We start from the raw sequence: 20,476 nt of genomic DNA on the forward strand, positions 1-20,476 counted from the left end.
TGGGCTGTTGGAAAATTCATTTATTGAAAAATTAATATTTCTTAAATTATATATGTCAATAGAAAATGCATATCAAACAATACAAAGTTTATATGAAGAATTTACACTGACAGATAATCTGCAGACTCAAGGACCCAATACACCTTTAGCTTGGCATGTTTTCTCAGTTTTTTTAAAAAATTGAGGATCAGAATCCAGACATGGTAGGACAGCGATCCAACACCAAGAAAAATCTCTCAAGGGGGGCAAAAAACACTGAATTTTTTCATTTCCTTTAAGACGACAACACATGAATTAGATTTTACTAACAATAAAGATGTGCTTTACATGCAAATATTTTTTTTTGGAACATCACAGCTGTCATAGACTGACCACACCATAAAATATGACATAAGAGAATGGGAAACAAACTATTGTGACAGTCAATGTTCCCTTTAAGATGCACAGCCGCAACCTGAAAGTTCCTACATCAGTCACTTTAAATTTCTTATGCAAAGAGCAATCCCCTACAAAAGAATGAGCACCCTGATGACAAATTTTCAGGTCTGAATTCTGTAAATCTTTTTTTCATATTACAAATTAGGCAAGACCACTTTGTGGTCATATTGAATTAAAATGGTTTTTATCAATAATTAACTTGTTTTATTTTAAAAAGAGGTGTAGTTGAGGATCTTACCATTAGTAAATGCATTGCTATGGTGAAAGATTTCATTGTTCAGGTATTATCTTTAAATAATGCATAGCTAGAGTTCACATACAGATCAGTTTCCCTTGAAAATCCATTCTAAATAGTCTAATTTACACTCATTGATGATGGTCTCAGTATGATCCAAGGCATGAATCGAGACTAACATCTGAACCATTTCTTTTATTGCTTCTCTGAGGAGACAGAAAAAAAAAAGTAATTACAAATCAAGGATGTAAAATGATCCGATCCTGCAATTATTTTGTAGTTTGAACATCACAAAAGAGTAATAAGTAAACCATACATTCACAACTGACACTGCTAGGTGGATTTATTGGGGCAGATTTAATTTTTTGAATAGGCAAGATTTCCATGGACTTTTTCAGTTTGAGGTCATAGCTTTCATGAAGAGCATATTATCCACTGAACACTACAATTAAACAATGCCACCAGTAGGCATGTTAGTAAGAGGTCTTCGCATAGAACACCTCCTATTTTTGATACTTTAGCATGTAGATTAACAGGATAATGTGCACACTAAAACTCCATATATCACTTTGAAGTCGCATATTAAGAAAATTTGCATGGTGTCATATCACAGGTTATCCCAGAACAATTTACAATCAACAAATTACATACGAAATATTGTTGCGTTATGTGAGAAAACACAGCAACTAAATGGACAATGATATAGGGATTATTAGCCAAGAGAATGGGCTGACCCCATCTTTTGAAGAGTATCATAGGCTCTTTTACACTTGCGTTAGCAATTCAATGGGGCCTGAGATTAATTACTACGAAAGACAGTGTTTCCAATAATGCAACATCTGTCATTATGATGCAAAGTATCAGTCAAAATTAAGTGCCCAAATCTGCACTGTGTGTGTTGAACCCACTATGTTCTCAACGGTAAGAGTGCTATCCACTGAGTCGTGATGACATGGAATCCAGATTTTTGCCAGTTGGGTCTGCTGAATTGTTTGGATTATGGCTTGATTCAAGACAAGGTAGTTTCAACTAATTTTATGGCTGGTTTTTATTTGACTGCAATTATATAATCTATCACATTGCCTTCAGTAAAGATGGAGAAATATTTATCCACAACAGACAACCTGAACACCAACCAACAATACAACAGTAGGGAACTGGGTTTAAGAACACTTAGTTTACCTGCCATTGTTTTCCGCATCTGGAGTTGTGGAATTATTTTCACACATGGTACGAATAGATTGCAACAAATATCTACATAAGTTTTCCAGCTGGGGAATGCTACTCTGTCCTTCAAGATTTTCAAACCAACAACTAGGAAAGCAAGCTATAACCTGCAAGCAACAGAAGGGAAAACAGTCAGTATAATTTAGCCACTGGTTATCAAAAGTATATTTACCAAAAGTATATTTAACATTGTACTGATAATTAAATAAAAATACAGGGCTAACACTTCTGCAAAACAAAATTCCACATAATGTTGTAGCTATCGGAAGATGTAATTTGTAGATTGAGTTAACACCCAAGAATTCTGACATTTGTTTCAGTTTGGCTTTGCAGCATAGGAGTCAAATCCTGGCAGCCGGAACACAGTGGCATCTTTAGAAGCCAAGTAGTTAATTGCTTGCTGCTGGAGGTGTATGCATATAAAATTTCAAATGAACTAAAAATTCAGCATTTATAAATAGGAATACTCCACAGTGTAGTTAGTTTTTAAAAATAATTGTTCATTGGATGTGGGTGTCGCTGCATAGGCCAGCATTTATTGCCCATCTTTAATTGCTCAAGATGGTGATAGTTTGCTGACTTCTTGAACCTCTGCAGTCCCTGTGTTGTAGGAACACCCAGTGTTGTTAGGAAGGGAGTTCCAGGATTTTGACCCAGCAACAATGAAGGAATGACAATATTGTTCCAAGTCTGGATGGTGTGTGACTTAGAGGCAGTATTCCTATCCATCTATTGCGCTTGTCCTAGGTGGTAGAGGTCACAAGTTTGAAAAGTGCTGTCAAAGAAGCTTTGTTGAATTGCTGCAATGCTTCTTGTAGGTGGTACACATTACTGCCACTGCATTACTGGTGCAGGGAGTGAATATTGTGGTAGATGGGTTGTCAATTAAATGGACTGATTTGTCTTGAATGTTGAGTGTTGTTGAAGCTACACCCTTCCAGGCAAGTGGAGAGTATTCCATCATATTCTTAACTTGTGCCTTGTAGATGGTGGACAGATTTTGGGGAATCAGAGGGCGAGTTACTCTCTGCAGAATTCCCAGCCTCTGACCTTTCCTCGTAGTCACAATATTTATATGGCTGGTCCAGTTCCATTTCTGGTTAACTGTAACCTCCAGGATAGTGATGATAATACTCCATTGTAAGTTATACTTGAGCCTTATATCCCTAACTGCTAGAACTGAGAAAAGCTAACTCAGCATTGAACAAAGAATTTTCCACTGCATAGTTCATTTGCTCACCTACTCATCCATAAAGAAAAATAAGACTTTTAAGGCAGCGTTTTACTCTCCAGCATTCCAAAAACCACTTGAGTATCACATATTGGCAGAGCAAGCCATTTAGTGTGAAAATCTCTTAGAAACCATATTCTACAAGGACTGCAGTGGTTTCACTGTTGCTGGGTCAAAATGCTGGAAACTCCCTAACATCACTGTTGGTGTACCTACACCACATGACCTGTAGCGGTTCAAGAAGACAGCTCACAACTAACTTCTCAGGGCAATTAGGAATGGGAAATAAATGCTGGCCTAACCAGTGATTCCTACATCACAAATAAATTAGAAAATGTTGCTTCCTTTATTCAAAGTGTCAATGACGTAAAAATGACATGGAGTCTTGTGATATTTGAGAAGTCTCAAATGCTGGATGTTAGGAGAATATGCAACAATAAGAAAATGTTATTGTGAGACAGTACTTAGCATTGAATCAGAGAGGACTCCAGTACAGTGCATCATTTCAGATAGTGCTGAATGTGGAAATCCTAACTACAGGTCATCAAAATGCTAAAATATCAAGTTATAGGAACAAGTTGTTCTGTACATTAATACCTGCCAGGGAAAGCTCAAAAACAGGACTTTTGAAATGATTTCTGCAACACATGATTTTCACCTTTACAACTGCAATATTTTTAAAATTAGAATTTAAGATCCTAAAAATATATATATTTACAGACAGGCCATTCACATCTCATTCACAAAGTAATGGCATCCGTGACTATTAATTACCTTTTTGCACTTCTCCAAACTTTCTCGACCAGGCAGAGAATTTTGAAGGCTTAGTAAAATGTAGCGATTGAGGAGTTTGTTTAAACCCAAGTCCTGTAGAATCTGTTCTGGCAATAAGTCATCCCACTGGAGAATATTACCCAATAACTAAAAACAGATGAAACATTATTTTAAAAATTCTGATACAATCTGTGAAGCATTTTAGTGAAATATTATCAAACATACGTTGTGTAAAGTTAGGGAGCAATAAAACTGAGCATTTTATTCTGTAAGAGAAGTAGGCATAGAAATAAATTGTCATTTATTAAATGTTATGATCCAAAGGAGAGAATAGGAAGAGGTGGTGGAACTCAGATAGAGATAACATGACAATTTCCTCAAACTTGCATTTTTCCAAGTTATTCCATACACCTTTTCTGACATTTAATTCCCTTCTCAATTATCACTTTTTTCATTGGCTCCCTCTTAATTCCTTTATATTTCTGACATTACATTCATCTCTAATCATTTGTTGTATTTGTGCTTTTATTTTCTGCCCATTCTTCAAACTTTCTGGGCTTTACACTATTCTAGAGTTGAAAAAGTAGACAGGTAAACTATTCTAAACAAGAGTGTTATGAACACACTAAATTAACCAGAGAAAGTGCATGAACCAAAAGCAGGTGATGTCTACCAATTTATTTCCTTCCATTCCTGGGAAGCGCCAGTTACGCAACATTTTCCCAATGACCTTGCACATCCAAGATTACAAACTCATTATTATAGTTATTGGTCTTTTTCTCTTATTTTCATTATTCTTTAATTCAACACAGATGTGTGCCAGGAACACAAATACCCCTTTTATTCTTCATATGAAGTCCTTATTCAACTGGTTGCACTGACAATAGTATGTTATCAAAGTCCTTGCTTCCTTAAGTTATTGCATTTAATAGCTTCATTTCTGACATTCTGCAAAAAGAAACAATGCCAATGATACAATATCTTTGTTCAATAAATGCTTTCTCACCTTCACAGCTGACCAGAAGCATCTTTCCTGAAATTGATAATGGATCGATGTTTGATCTTCGAGAACACTGTTAAAATGAATAAATAAAAGTTTACCCGAAGAACTCATGACACATTGAGTGCACAAGTTCAACAGCATGATGGATTATCTGTTGTAAGAATCTATATCTGAAGCGTATTTGCATTACACCAACTACTTAATCTGCCAATACATTTTAGGAGGATAATGAGAGAATATATTAAACAAAATGGTAAATCAAAGGGGTAGGACTGGCTAATTAGACAAATCTTTAAAAATAGGAAGAAAGTTATAAAACAAAACATTATATAACAACTATGAACCTTGTATTTTATAAATTAGGGACAAATACAGTATAAAAGCAAAGTGGTAATGCTAAACCAGTATCAATTATTCGTTAGGCTGTAAATATTGTATCCAGTTATGATCACAAACTAGCAAAACTGGAACTCTTTCCAGTCAAAGAAGAAAGATTACAAGAAGATCCTGGAGAGATGCAGTAATAGCAGAGTTGTTGTGATGGGAGACTTTAATTTCCCAAACATAGATTGGAATATCCCTAGGGTAAGGGGATTGGATGGGGAAGAGTTCGTTAGGTGTGTTCAGGAGGGTTTCCTGACACAGCATGTGGACAAGCCTACAAGAGGAGAGGCTGTACTTGATCTGATACTGACCAATGAACCTGGACAGGTGTCAGATCTCTCAGTGGAAGAGCATCTTGGGGATAGCGATCATAACTCTATCTCCTTTAGGCTTGCATTGGAAAAAGAGAGGATCAGGCAAGCTAGGAAAGTGTTTATATGGAGTAAGGGGAAATATGAAGACATTAGACAGCAAATTAGAGGAGTAAATTGGAAGGAGGTATTCTCAGGGAAATGTACTGAAGAGAGGTGGCAGTTTTTCAAGGAATGTCTGTCTAGGGTTCTACAGGACAACGTTCCGAGCAGACAGGGAGGTGTTGGTCAGTGAAAGGAACTGTGGTGCACGAAAGCTGTGCGGGACCTAGTCGAGAAGAAAAGGAAAGCGTACAAAAGGCTCAGAGAGCTTAGCGAAGATAGGGATTTAGAAGAGTATACGGCTTGTAGGAAGGGACTAAAGAAGGAAATTAGGAGAGCCAGAAGGGGTCACGAGAAGGCCCTGGCAGGTAGGATTAAGAAGAACCCTAAGGCGTTCTATAAATATGTGAAGAGTAAAAGGATGAGACGTGACGGAATAGGGCCTATAAAAGGTGAAGGCGGGAAAGTCTGTACGGAACCACTAGAAATGGCAGAGGTGCTCAATGAGTATTTTGCCTCGGTTTTCACAGAGGAGAAGGACCTGGGTGGATGTACTGCGGGCGTGCGGTGGACTGAAAGGATTGAGTATGTGGACTTTAAGAAAGAGGTTGTGCTGGAATCTTTGAATGGCATCAAGATAGATAAGTCGCCGGGTCCGGATGGAATGTACCCCAGGTTACTGTGGGAGGCGAGGGAGGAGATTGCAGAGCCTCTGGCGATGATCTTTGCGTCGTCGATGGAGACGGGAGAGGTGCCGGAGGATTGGAGGATTGCGGATGTGGTTCCTATTTTCAAGAAGGGGAATAGGGATAGCCCAGGTAATTACCAACCGGTGAGTCTAACCTCAGTGGTTGGTAAACTGATGGAGAAGCTCCTGAGGGACAGGATATATGAGCATTTAGAGAGGTTTAGTATGCTCAAGAATACTCAGCATGGCTTTGTCAAGGGCAGATCGTGCATTACGAGCCTGGTGGAGTTCTTCGAAAATGTGACTGAACACATTGACGAAGGGAAGACGGTAGATATGGTTTATATGGATTTTAGCAAGGCGTTCGATAAGGTCCCCCATGCAAGGCTTCTAGAAAACGTGAGAGGGCATGGGATCCAAGGGGCTGCTGCCCAGTGGATCCAGAACTGGCTTGCCCAAAGGAGACAGAGAGTGGGGATAGATGGGTCTTTTTCTAAATGGAGGTCGGTCACCAGTGGTGTGCCCCAGGGATCTGTTCTGGGACCCTTGCTGTTTGTCATTTTCATAAATGACCTGGATGAGGAAGCGGAGGGATGGGTTGGTAAGTTTGCCGACGACACGAAGGTTGGTGGGGTTGTGGATAGTCTGGAGGGATGTCAGAAGTTACAGAGGGACATAGATAGGATGCAAGACTGGGCGGACAAGTGGCAGATGGACTTCAACCCAGATAAATGCGTCATGGTCCATTTTGGTAGGACAAATGGGATGAAGGAGTACAATATAAAGGGAAAGACTCTTAGTACGGTAGAGGATCAGAAGGACCTTGGGGTCCGGGTCCATAGGACTCTAAAATCGGCCCCGCAGGTGGAGGAGGTGGTTAAGAAGGCGTATGGTGTGCTGGCCTTTATCAATCGAGGGATTGAGTTTCGGAGTCCGGGATAATGATGCAGCTGTATAAGACCCTCGTCAGACCCCACTTGGAGTACTGTGCTCAGTTCTGGTCGCCTCACTATAGGAAGGATGTGGAAAAGATTGAAAGGGTGCAGAGGAGATTTACAAGGATGTTGCCTGGATTGAGTGGCATGCCTTATGAGGATAGGCTGAGGGAGCTTGGTCTTTTCTCCTTGGAGAGACGAAGGATGAGAGGAGACCTAATAGAGGTGTATAAGATGTTGAGAGGCATAGATCGGGTGGACTCGCAGAGGCTTTTTACCAGGGTGGAAATGTCTGCTACGAGAGGACACAGGTTTAAGGTGCTGGGGGTGTAGGTACAGGGGAGATGTTAGGGGTAAGTTTTTCACACAGAGGGTGGTGGGCGAGTGGAACCGGCTGCCGTCAGGGGTGGTGGAGGCGAACTCAATAGGGTCTTTTAAGAGACTCCTGGATGAGTGCATGGAGCTTAATAGGATGGAGGGTTATAGATAGGTCTAGAAGGTAGGGATGTGTTCGGCACAACTTGTGGGCCGAAGGGCCTGTTTGTGCTGTAGTTTTTCTATGTTCTAAGAAGATCGTTAGAATTTGTAGCTAAAGGACAAATTCAATATCAAAAGTAAAAAGGGAGAGGCTAGGAGAACGTTTTCTTATGTAGAGGTTCATGGAGAATAGAATGCCTGACTAGAAACAGCGCTGGAAGAACAATCCATTATAACCTTAAAACAGAAAAGAAAAATATAAAATGGGTGTAGGAAAATGCAAGGAAACAAGTGTACAGCTGTTTGAAAGTTGGCACAAGTACGACTATCCGAATGGCTTTCCTTCATGCTGTAAAATTCTATTATTCCATTATAGGCTGGTTGTGTAATGAGTGAAAAGGATAATTATTCAATATTTGTCTTCACTTGAACAACCTTTCCAAACCAAACTACTGTCCTCAACTACGTTAATAATCTATTTTTGGCGTGGGGGAATTGTGTTGAAGGAAAACGCAGTTACGAAATAGAACTTCTATTTAGCAGAAATCACAAAATGGTCACAGCATAGAAGGAAGCTATTCGGCCCATCCATTTAATGTGCAGAAAATTGAAGATGATTAAATAAAGGGCCCAGGACTTGAATTTCCATTATTTGATGCTAGTGGTTGACAATCTGAGCCAGGAATATTAACTGGAGAAACATAAAAATCAGGTCTTAAATATATACCAGTTTTTCCCTAGTGTGGACATTTCAAAAAAAACTATTTTCCATCGAAAATGTTATTCAAAAATGATCTAAGAGCTCATTTGTGGAACTTTAAATCTATAGGTTTGCTGAAAATATTGATGCTGAATGAAGACAGGATTGGGCTCACTAGTTGTGCTACTCATGTCTGAATAATCTTTGATACAAAAAGAATGGTTACTTGGATGGTCAAAGAGCAACAAATATCCAAAAGACCAGACTTGTGAAGATTAAATAAAATCTTAAAATCCGTTCTTTTTTCCATTTTGAGCCATTTGCACTTGTGAAGAGAAACGTTGGGGGGGAGGGGGGGGGGGGGGGGGCAAAGTGGTGCAGACCAGCAGGCCATGATAGTTTTGAAGGACTCTATTAGGACTTGCCCTTTTATATCTGGTGTAGACTGTCACCTATAGTGCTGAAAATAGTGATGGCTACTGGGCATACCTGTGGGATTGGCTTTTTCAAATTTTGCCAAGTTATTTGCTGGAGGAACAATGGATCCAAAAATCTTCTGTTTGAGTAACATTGTTTATTTGAAGTGGGAAGACGTTGGAGTTGAGCTGAAGGATAAATTAATGTTTTGCTTGTGGTGATTCATTTGAAGGGTTTATAGCATCACAAGGAGGTCGCACTGTATGCCTGGGCAGGATTTTTCCCTGTGGGCTTCAGGACTCCGACATCAAATTCAAATCAAGGTCGGAAGGCATTTGACAATTAATTGCCAGTGGACAGGCTGACTCTCCTGCTTCTGGCTGGCCCTCCATGTTGGAGAGCCAACAGGAGACCCACCAGCTTGGAAGCAGCAGCTGGATGCTGCCAAGTGTGGGAGAGAGCACCCAAAGATGGAATGTCTTCTCTCATCAAATTCTGTAAATCTTAAAAAAAAGTTCTAAGCAGCCAGGCCAGGAGGGGAAGCTTCTTCACGGGGCAGGCCGATAGAACCTCCAAGTCTGCCTGGAGAACCAGCCCAGCACCCACCACCCCTCCGGTCTGCCACTGTGAGGCCACCTCCAGAGAACGAGAAGCCAAATGAAAAATCCCAGGCAATCTCCAACAATGGGACCCAAGTGACCATTAAACAGGTCCATTACCTACCCTGGTCTTGCAGGTGAGTAGCCCTTCTGTCCCCACATCCCAGGGGCAGGATGAAATGCTGCCTGGTGTCAAGTAAAGTCGTGCCTGTTCACCCCCATTGAGACCTGAAAACTTAGCTCCATATCCCAATCTTCTTCCAATAAAATGTGATTGGGAAAAAAATGAGAACCAAGGAAAAAAACAACACAAATAGAAAGGAGTGGGGGGGAGCAAATAATAACTGAGAGGCAAGAGAAGTAATGGGCAAGAAAGTATGAATGAGCAACATGGTATGAGAGGCAGTTAGAGAATTGAGGGTCAGCTCATGAATAAGAAAGTAAACTTCAAAGCAAGAGTGTAAGTAAAGAAAATGAAGTGCCCAGTCTTGTGCCTTGCACCACAGATACTGTTCATCATTAAGCATACTCTGTTCGACATACAATCGTGCCTGAAATCTTCAAGAAAGAAGCTGAAGATCTGTTAGCCAGTGCTGTACATGGGCTGTCACACAATTAACCAGAGGAAGAGTTAACAACTTGAGTATTGGTAGAACAAGACAGCCATTTTAAAAAAAATAAAGATACAATGTATTTTTCATCAATCTCTGTACATGATGAAATTTCCTTCCAGAGAAAAAGAAATATTATAAATTATTTTTAATAAATCTTTTCAACAAGACCTTCCCACGGTGGATGCGTGTTGGAGGACATGAGGAAGGAGAGATGACTAATTCAAATATATAACTTACCTTTTTGGATACAGAGGAATGAAAGCATCCTCTTCCACAGACATAGTTATTCTCATAATAATAGTTTTCCTCAGAACCTGTAGACAAGAAAACCTCAATTTAGAAAAATAAAACATTGGGTATTGAAATACTTTCAAGAAGCAAACAAACATAGATACCACCTTTAAAGAAATAACTGAATATATTTCTGTTCAAATCGTGACTTAGTTCTAACTCAGTGGTTAGCACTGCTGCCTCACAGTGCCAGGGACCCAGGTTCGATTCCCAGGTCACTGGGTCACTGTTTGTGTGGGTTTCCTCCAGGTGCTCTGATTTCCTCCCACAGTCCGAAAGACATGATGATTAGGTGCATTGACCATGCTAAATTCTCCCTCAGTGTGCCCGAACAGATGCCAGTGTGTGGTAACTTGGCGATTTACACAGTAACTTCATTGCAGTGTTAATATAAACCTACCTGTGACATTAATAAATAAACTTTAAACTTTAATTCAGCAACAGAGGCTTAAGTCTCCAACACTGAAACCTGTATTGCTATTGTTGACAAGTTCAAATCATTCAATTTTCTGTCCAATTGAATAGTTCTCGTTTCTGTGCAATTCTGTGAACTTTCGTTTATCAAACACAATTTATGAATTTCCACACAGTAAGCTGGCTGTACTGAAGGAAAGAACATTTCAAAACCCATCCTGTATATTAATTAATACAACTCTGATAAAGATTCAAATCTATCGATTATCTCTCAAGCTAGTTTATCAGAATGTTGTCTTGGTTATCATTCCACGGATACAATGTGTTAATGCAACCAATATGAGCCTGAGCAAAACATGTTCAACTAATTTCCCCATCATACTTCGCCATCCAATTCTAACTACTTTTGTATTTCAGTATTCTTTGGAAGCATGAAGAATGGCTTGTCTAATGTGACACTCTTGCCTTTGGTATACAGGTTTAAGAATTTATTTTACACACAAGGCTGCCAACAATTGACATTTTCTAAATGTGAAATCTCTAGTTGCAATCCAAGGACCTGAGGCATTATCTTAAAAACAAGCAAAATTAGATAGCAGTGCTGATAATATGAGCCATAGGAGAAGGCTGTTCACAATTAAATCAGTGTTCACTGTCACTTATGCGATCATTTCACATCGTTAATTTTCTTCAAGGTGTTCTTACTAATTACTTGAAGAGCTTACAACCATTGATCGATCAGAAATTCTGTCAAACAAGTTATCTTGCATCAGAAATGATAGATAAACAAAAAAAAAGTACTGGTAAATCAAACCGTACTACCCATTGTGCCACCATTCCTACTTTAGTGTATGAAAATAACTTGCCCAGCTCCGTTTTGAACACTTGCAGTGAAACTACTCTCTTAACAAAAGTGGGCACGGGGCGGGGGACGGGGTGGCACGGTGGTTAGCACTGCTGCCTCAGTGCCAGGGACCCGGGTTCGATTCCCGGCTTGGGTCACTGTCTGTGTGGAGTTTGCATGTTCGCTCCGTGTCTGCGTGGGTTTCCTCCGGGTGCTCCGGTTTCCTCCCACATTCTGAAAGACATGCTGGATGGGTGCATTGACCCGAACAGGCGCCGGAGTATGGCGACTCGGGGAATTTCACAGTAACTTCATTGCAGTGTTAATGTAAGCCTTATTTGTGACTGATAAAGCAATTTGTTCCAAAAGTCACTGACCTTCAATGAAATGAAAAGTAGGAATGGTGCTGAAGGGTAGTAGGGTTCGATTACCAGTACATTTCTTTTTGCTGATCTAGCATTTCTAATGTGAGGTAACTTGTTTGAGGGAATTTCTGATAGATAAATGGCTGAAAGCACTTCAAGTAATTCGTAAGAACACCTTGTTCAGTCTATTATCTGAAGAAATTAATGATGGGGAGTGATCACATAAGTGATAGTGAACTCTGATTTAATTGAAAAGAAAAAGCTCCTGACTTTTAGTCTAGTTCTATGCTTAACTTAAAATGCATGCCCCCTGCTTCTCCCAAATCTATCTAATTCAACTATTTTATCATATTGACACATCCTGGTCCTTTCATATATTTTTATAAATATAACAATTAAATCTACCCGAATACTGATTATTTTAGAGAGTAAAATGCAACTCTCCAAGTACAGCTCTCCAAGCCTATTGAAGGGCTTTTGTGATAGGTATTGATCTAGAGATCCTTCTCTAAAAATTTAGCTGAGCCCTTATCTTGGCTATCATGCGAGGGAATAAAACTGGACACAGGAGCCTAACTTAATATTCATAGAATCCTAACATGTCTTATACAAGGTCAATATGGTGCTTTTTGCTATAGTTTCAAGGTACTGATTATAAACCTTTGGGGATTAGTGTACTGCAACAGCTAGGCCTCTTTCCTGCTCGGTGGACCCTAGTTTAGAACCATGCAGAGTAGGCATGATTGACGTTAGCCCTATGTGTATGCATTTAACATACAGATATGAGAAATGAACTCATTCCTCCATCGCACCTAGTCTGCTTTTTTCTCAAACTAGGTTTGAACGCTTGTACAAGTTTTCTGAGTTATTCATGAGCTTGTGGGAAGATCCCCAAAAGTCTTCATCCACATTACTGATATAAAAAGCGAAGACATTAAACTAGAAGTTGCAGTTTGATCACCCATTAGAGAGACCTTGCAGTTTGCGTTTCCACTGAAGTCAATGGGGAAAAAATATATAACTTGTCAATCCACAAAACCAGCTTTCTGCCTGTGAAAGTTACCTCCAGTATCTGTAATGATCCCTTCTAACTACTTGCCTTTGAGCAAAGCAAAGCAAATAGGCCTATATTTCCCATTCTGACTGGTTGCCCTTATTGGATATTAGCACAACATTAGCCCCTTTCCAATCCATGATACAAGCAAGGCATTAAAATATATGCAAGGAAAAGAAATGGCATTCAAAATAAAAGATTAAACTGTTAATTGGGAAAATTCTTCAAAAGATTCTGTAGCAAAATTTGCTTACCTGGGTGGCTTTATTTTGTTCATTCTTAAAAACACTATATTCCTCTTTAAGGTTTCTGCAGATTTGCACTAAACTTTCTGTTTGTGACGATGACAATGGGTCCCACACATGAATTACAAAGCCTGGAAAAATAAAATCAAACCAAACATGGTTTTCTGAAACTTTTTGAAAATTAAATAAGTTATTTCATTTTTTCAAAAGTGTAATAAAATGTCAAACTAAAATACACTCACTATACATTGTCAACACAAGTTAAATCATCTCAATTCCCTCCCCCGCCCCCCGGAATATTAAATTTACTAGAAAACGTCTGCTACAACTATGACCCAAAACAAAAACTTGGATATTATGAAGTTACCTTCAATTTTAGGAATGACTGTTTTCTCAATTATTGTGGGAAGTAATAATCTATCAGTGTTTTCTTTTTTCTTGAATTCTTCATCTTCCATGTGACAGAACTCTTCCAATGCTAAAATCCAGGGCATTTCTGCCAACTCCAGGCATTCTGGCTAAACAGTAATGATGAGTGTTAAGGACATGTTAACTGCAGCCGTCACAACTTTAGATCATTTCTAATCTTTTACACAAATGTTGTGCACCAGAAATACACAAACACACATTTCTTGCTGCAATATGTTTAAGACTTGCATTTATATGACACATTTCCCACCCAGGCATCCAGGAGTGCTTTGGCCAATGAAATACTTTTGAAGCGTCAATACTGTTGTAATATAGGAATCACGGCAGCCAATTTGTGCACCTCAAGCTCCCACAGACAGGAATGTTATATGACCAAATAATTACTTCCATGATTTTGACTGAAGGGTAACAATTGGCCATTAACTCTCCTGATCTTCTTTGAAATAGAACCATGGGATCTTTTATGTCCAATTGAGGGGGCAGACTTTGACTTAATATCTCATTCAAAAGACAACAACAAGAACAAGTGCAGCATCCCCAGGAGCATTAGCGTTGCTCTTTGTGTTCAAAGTTCAGGAGTGGGATATGAACCCAGGAACTTGTGACTGAGCCATGGTTGACACATTTGCATCTGCATTCACTCCACACAAAATCCTGACTGAAGATACATTTCACTTTCATCTCATGAGGGCACATGGCAGGGAAAAACTATCCGCCAACCTATTTCAATGGTCAACCTTCTTCTAAGCCTGACTGTGCTGGCCGAAGGATTCCCCCAATCTTTGTTTCTCCTCTATAAACAGAAACGTTGATAGAGTTGTTCATTACAGAACTCAGCTGCTGCTGTATCATTCTGATTCCAATATCTCTGTACAGAGCAAAAACAATGCTACTCTGCTAGTACTGGTATCTGATCAAGGAATGAAGCTCAGAAAGTAGAAAAACTGTGTTGCATGTGAAAAGACTAAAACCTCAAATTTCTTCTATGATCAAAACCACTTCTCACATTGCTTAGTTGAGGGTGGTGAACAGAAGGGGGGCAATTCTCCCAACCCACTGCGCTGTTATAGCTGCTATAGCAGCGCAGCAGGCCAGGAGACTCATGCGGAGGCTGTGTAGTGGGCTCCCCGCTGGGCGCCATGGCCTCCGCAAGTCTCTGGCCGCTGGATTTCCGGCACTGTCAGCTCAGTGCCAGAAATTGGCATGGAGTTGAATAAATTATGGAAATTAAGATTTAAATATCATTAGCAGGACTGAAGTCTCCAGGCCCGCTAGCATTCCTGTCCCCCCCCCCCCCCCCCCCCCCCCCCCCCCGCCCCCAGGAGTGTTTAACTCTAGTGGGGTTTACAACAGCTCCCCACTAGCGGGGAGCTGGTGGCCCAACCCTGCTAGATCGAATGGGGGGCCATGGAGGCCCCCCAGGAGGTCGGGGGTAAGGGGAGGTTGCCCCCTGGGCATTGCGAGCCTGGCAGCACCAGCCTGGCCACCTGGCACTGCCCAAGATTTGACTGAACTTTCCAAAACATTAAGGTGGATAATGTAGCTGGGCATCTGGCAGTTCAAAGTGGGTGGGGGCCAGAAGGGGGCTGGGTGGTCAGGGCCGGCCTGGACACATCCAGGAGGCTAGTGATCGAGCTGGCCAGCAATTGGGAAGTCAGCAGTGCAGGGCTACTGCGCATGCGTCGATCTCCACTATGACAGGTCGGCGCATGCGCAGTGACCCGCTCAGCGCTATGCTGCCGGCCTCTCCAGCAGGAATTGGCCCCATCCACAGCTTTTTAATGAGATTCATGTCAGTGCAGAGTGTGGGAGATTCATTTTGAAACTCCCGCTGAAAAAACAAGCAGGATTTACTCCAGTTTTAACGTGAATTCGACACTTAGAACTTTTTAGGGAGAATCCCACCTGAAATATGTAATTCACATTGAAAATTACCCACCTCACTGAATTCTTCAATAAATGTCTTTTTAGTTTACAGTTTTAAGTACAAAGTTTCTTTCAAAGTTGTTTTTTTTTTCAAAGAATTAGAATAAAGCTGTCCTGGTTAGTAGTAAATTACTGGCAGTAGCTCCAAAGAGAAAAGCACGAATCAGCAATTTTTCCCAATTATTTGCTATTTAGAGATATTATGTTACAAAAGCGAACGTCAGCAAATGTAATGAAGGTGGATGACAAACCAAGTAACTTTAAAACAAAAACTTATTCATGTGTTGCAGTTGGTTTTTCTTTAAATCACTACATAAAAATGAGTGGAAACAATCTGAATGGAGTGCACACCCTGTCTCATAAAAAATTCCACAAGTGAAAGGACATGCTCCCAAATCACTATCAATGCCAATAATGACACCTGTCCAAAGGTTTGCATTGCTCAGTTTAGGCTGTTGGAACATGGGAACAGGAGTAGCCCCTCACGTCTGTTCCCCCAATCAATGAGATCATGGCTGATCTGAGACCCAACTCCATAACTAACTCCAGGGTAACCTTTACCCATTCTCACTAATGCTTTCGGATAAAAAAAACAATTTCAGATGTAAAATTTACTATTGATCTAGCAATTGCCTTTTGAATAAGACAGTTCCAAACATCTGCCATCCTTGGTGGGGAGAAGTATTTATTAATATCACTCCTTCAAAGTCTGATTTCATTTTTAGACTATGTCCCCTGGTCCTAGATTCTTTAATCAACAGAAATTGTTTATCTCTATCCATCTTAACGTTTTGGAAAGTTCAATCAAATCAACGCTCAACCTTCTAAATTCCAGGGAATTCAACCCTAACTTCTGTAATTTTTCTTTGTAATTCAATCCTTGGAGTCTGAGCAGCATTTTTGTAAATCTACACTGCACTCCAACTAAGCCAATACATCCTTCCAAAGATGTGCTGTCCAGATCTGCTCACAGAACTCTAGGTGGAACCAAGGCTTTGTATGCAAGAAGAATGACTCCTAACCCTTTGTATTCTAGTCCTCTTAATAAAAAGGCCAACATTCTATTAGCTATTTTGATTAATTTCGGTTCACAGATCATTGATGAACACATACCTGGACCCCAACTCTCTTTGTATCTTCCACTTCACCTTTTAAAAAGTACCCTGTTCAATCCTTTTTAGATCCAAAATGAATAACCTCACATTTGCTTACACTGAAATCCATTTGCTACTTCACAGAATCACAGATTACTACAATGCAAAAGAGGCCCTTTGACTCACTGAGTCTGCACTGATGCATTAAATGCCCTGACCTGCCCACCTAATCCCACTTGCCAGCACTTGGCCCATAGCCTTGAATGTTATGACATGCCAAGTACTCATCCAGATACTTTTTAAAGGATGTGAGGCATTCCGCCGCCATCACCCTCCCAGGCAGAGCATTCCAGACTGTCATCACCCTTTGGGTAAAATTTCTTTTCCTCAAATCCTCCCTAAACCTCTCACCCCTCACTTTTAACTTGTGTCCCCTTGTAACTGACCCTTCAACTAAGGTGAACAGCTGCTCCTATTCACCCTGTCCATGCTCCTCATAATCTTGAGCACCTCATCAGGTCGCCCCCTCAGTCTTCTCTGCTCCAACAAAAACAACCCAAGGCTATCCAACCTCTCTTCATAATTAAATGTTCCATCCCAGGCAGCATCCTGGTAAATCAACTCTGCCTCCTCTTGTGCGTTCATGTCCTTCCTATAATGTGGCGACCAGAATTGCACACAGTACTCCAGTTGTGGTCTCACCAAAGTTCTATACAACTCCATTGTGACCTCTCTGCTTTTGGAATCTATACCCTGATTGATAAAGGTGAGTGTACCATATGCCTTTTTCACCACCCTATTAACCTGCCTTTCCGCCTTCAGAGATCAATGGACAAACACACCAAAGTCCCTTTGTTCTTCAGAACTTCCCAGTGTCAGACCTTTCATAGTATACTTCCTTGTTAAATTACTTCACTTTTCAGGGTTAAATTCCATCTGCCACTTATCTGCCCATTTGACCATCTTGTCTATATCTTTCTGTTAGCCGAGACACTCAACCTCACTGTTAACCCACCCGGCCAATCTTTTAGTGTCATCAGCAAACTTACTGATCCTATCCTCCCACAGTCATCTATGTCATTTATATAAACGACGAACAATAGGGGACCCAGCAGGGCTCCCTGTGGTACGTCACTGGTCACTGGCCTCTTACCCACTTATCCATCAATATCTTTTCGTAATTTAATGCTTCCCTCCACGCTGCCTACTATCCCATCTATCTTTGTGTTATTGGCAAATTTGTTAGGTGGCTTTCTATCCCATTTTAATAAGTAGTGAACAATAGAGGCAGCAGCATAATTCCTTGTCGGACATCACTAGTCACATCCTGTCAATTTGAATACCTATTACTCCCTTTCTCAGTTTCCAGCTGTTCAGTTCATTTCCTAACTAGATAAATAACGTGCTTTCAGTTCCATCGGTTTCAACTTCAGTTAACAGTCTCTTATGGCGAACTTTATCAAATGCCTTCCAGTTCATTCAGTATCACATGTATCATCACACTGTCCAATACTTTAGTTGCCTTGGTGGGTTTGAATTAATAATAAATACCAAATTCAAACAAAATGTTGACATTAAATATCACACTATGCCAGGAGGTTATGCCACTGTTCGAAACAGCCACTAGATAGAGCCAGTGTGTTCAATCCTGCATATTTAAAACTACTTTAGAACACATACAGCATCTCAATACTCAGTTGGGTAGCATTGTGACTGATGAGTCACTGTGAGTGATGCATTTTTCATATAGTACTTCTGAGTCATCCGACTTAATGTGACGCAATTGTGTTATTGACGCAACATGGTCAATTATACAAGTTTTTATATATAAAACTCATTAGTACAAAAGGTATATTTTCCAAACTATGAGGGCTATCTTTTTCCATATCATTCAACAATGAAGGCTAATAATGTAATCTGTACAGAGAACATTTAATGCACTGCCCACCAAAACCTCTAGCAACGAATTTCAAACCAATACTTACTTTGAGAGGGTTCCAGCCAATCAGCTGCACTCGGATTAAAGGATTCAGAATTTTTTGAAGACAAAGTCCAATATAAGCATCATAATATGAATCAGGAAATTTCTGTCGCCACAACCCAAACTTTGCTAAAATTCTGGCAGTGCTATAGAAGTCTTTATGTACATCTTCAAAAATCTTCTTGGCTTCCTTCATAATGCGATCTGTGTTAAATTATGAATAAATTTATTCAAGCAAGAAGACAGGATAAAAATCTAGCCACTGAGTCAGAACAAAAAAAAGACAATGAATAAAGCACAAAATTACATTTGTAGATCAACGCATAAAAGATCAATCCTGTCCTGGTCCCTCCATGCAGACACTATAGTTAAGAAAGCCCACCAATGCCTTTACTTTCTTAGGTGACTAAGGAAATTTGGAATGTCTGCTACAACTCTCACCAACTTCTACAGATGCACCATAGAAAGCATTCTTTCTGGTTGTATCACAGCTTGGTATGGCACAAGACTGCAAGAAACTCCAAAGGGTCGTGAACGAAGTCCAGTCCATCACTCAAACCAGCCTCCCATCCATTGACACTGTCTACACTTCCCGCTGCCTCGGAAAAGCAACCAGCGTAATCAAGGACCTCACGCACCGCGGACATTCTCTCTTCCACCCTCTTCCGTCAGGAAAAGATTCAAAAGTCTGAGATCTCGTACCAACCAACTCAAAAACAGCTTCTTGCCTGTGGCCATCATACTTTTGAATGGACCTACCTTGCATTAAGTTGATCTTTCTCTATACCCTAGCTATGACTGTAACACTACATTATGCACTCTCGCCTTTCCTTCTCTATGAATGATATATTTTGTCTGTACAGTATGCAAGAAACAATACTTTTCACTGTATACTAATACATGTGACAATAATAAATCAAATCAAAACATTCTAAAATGCTGTTCCTGACCTTTTGTCAGAAAGATCTCCATAAGTGAAAGGGTGGGAAAATCACAATTGATGCTGATGAAGGCATCCATCTAGAAGTTTGCATCTGCTATACTAAAATCATCCCTCAATCCCTGGAGGAGGAGAATATTTGGGGACAGGTGGGGGTGGAGGCGGGATCCATATCAGCTAAGATCAGGAATTCATAAAGGGAGAAAACTGGAGTTCCAAATTCGATCCTACCACTTCAACATGCTGCAGTATCATATCACTAAATCCTCATTGAAAAATATATTTACTTATACAGCTTTCAGCTGAGTGGCCAAAGAATTGAAGTTGAAACAAGGAAAACCATTTCTAACGCAGCACGTATTTAGGATCTGGAATGCCCTGCCCGAGAGGCAGGTTTAATTGTGACTTCCAGAAGGGAGTTGGATAAATATCTGAGGAGAAAATGTTTTGCAGGGCTACAGGTAAAAAGGCAGAAGAGTGAAGCTAGCCGAGTTGCTCTTCAGAGAGCCAGCATAGACATGGCGGGCAAAGTGGCCTCCTTCTGCGCTGTAACTATTCTATGATTTTTATATATAGACCATATCAAGCATCTGTTTGACCAGTAAAACACAATGAGCATAATTGGAGAATGCGAAGAGAAAAACTTGTGAAAATGCATCTTGTGTTTTACCATCACAAGTTTTTCTCTTAGCATTCTCCAATTATACACAAACATCATTATGATGTAAATAAATGATTTTACTGAGATGACAGGTAAA

At 40.2% G+C, this 20,476-nt stretch overlaps 1 protein-coding gene across 2 annotated transcripts in view; it reads right to left on the reverse strand.

The window, feature by feature from the left end:
- Window positions 1-2: 2 nt before the first annotated feature.
- The window catches only part of LOC144493631 (intron Large complex component GCFC2-like), a 45,411-nt gene continuing 24,937 nt past the window's right edge, over window positions 3-20,476 (reverse strand). For both annotated transcript variants that reach the window (XM_078212887.1, XM_078212886.1), the window contains exons 11-18: window positions 18,783-18,982; window positions 13,716-13,866; window positions 13,358-13,479; window positions 10,373-10,449; window positions 4,912-4,978; window positions 3,906-4,052; window positions 1,856-2,007; window positions 3-879 (exon numbers count right to left, since the gene is read on the reverse strand). In XM_078212887.1, coding sequence (XP_078069013.1) covers window positions 762-879; window positions 1,856-2,007; window positions 3,906-4,052; window positions 4,912-4,978; window positions 10,373-10,449; window positions 13,358-13,479; window positions 13,716-13,866; window positions 18,783-18,982 — 1,034 coding nt within the window. In that variant the 3' untranslated portion in view covers window positions 3-761. The remainder of the gene's footprint in view (window positions 880-1,855; window positions 2,008-3,905; window positions 4,053-4,911; window positions 4,979-10,372; window positions 10,450-13,357; window positions 13,480-13,715; window positions 13,867-18,782; window positions 18,983-20,476) is intronic.

The sequence above is a fragment of the Mustelus asterias genome, chromosome 5, assembly GCF_964213995.1.
Source record: "Mustelus asterias chromosome 5, sMusAst1.hap1.1, whole genome shotgun sequence".
In the NCBI taxonomy this organism is placed as follows: domain Eukaryota; kingdom Metazoa; phylum Chordata; class Chondrichthyes; order Carcharhiniformes; family Triakidae; genus Mustelus; species Mustelus asterias.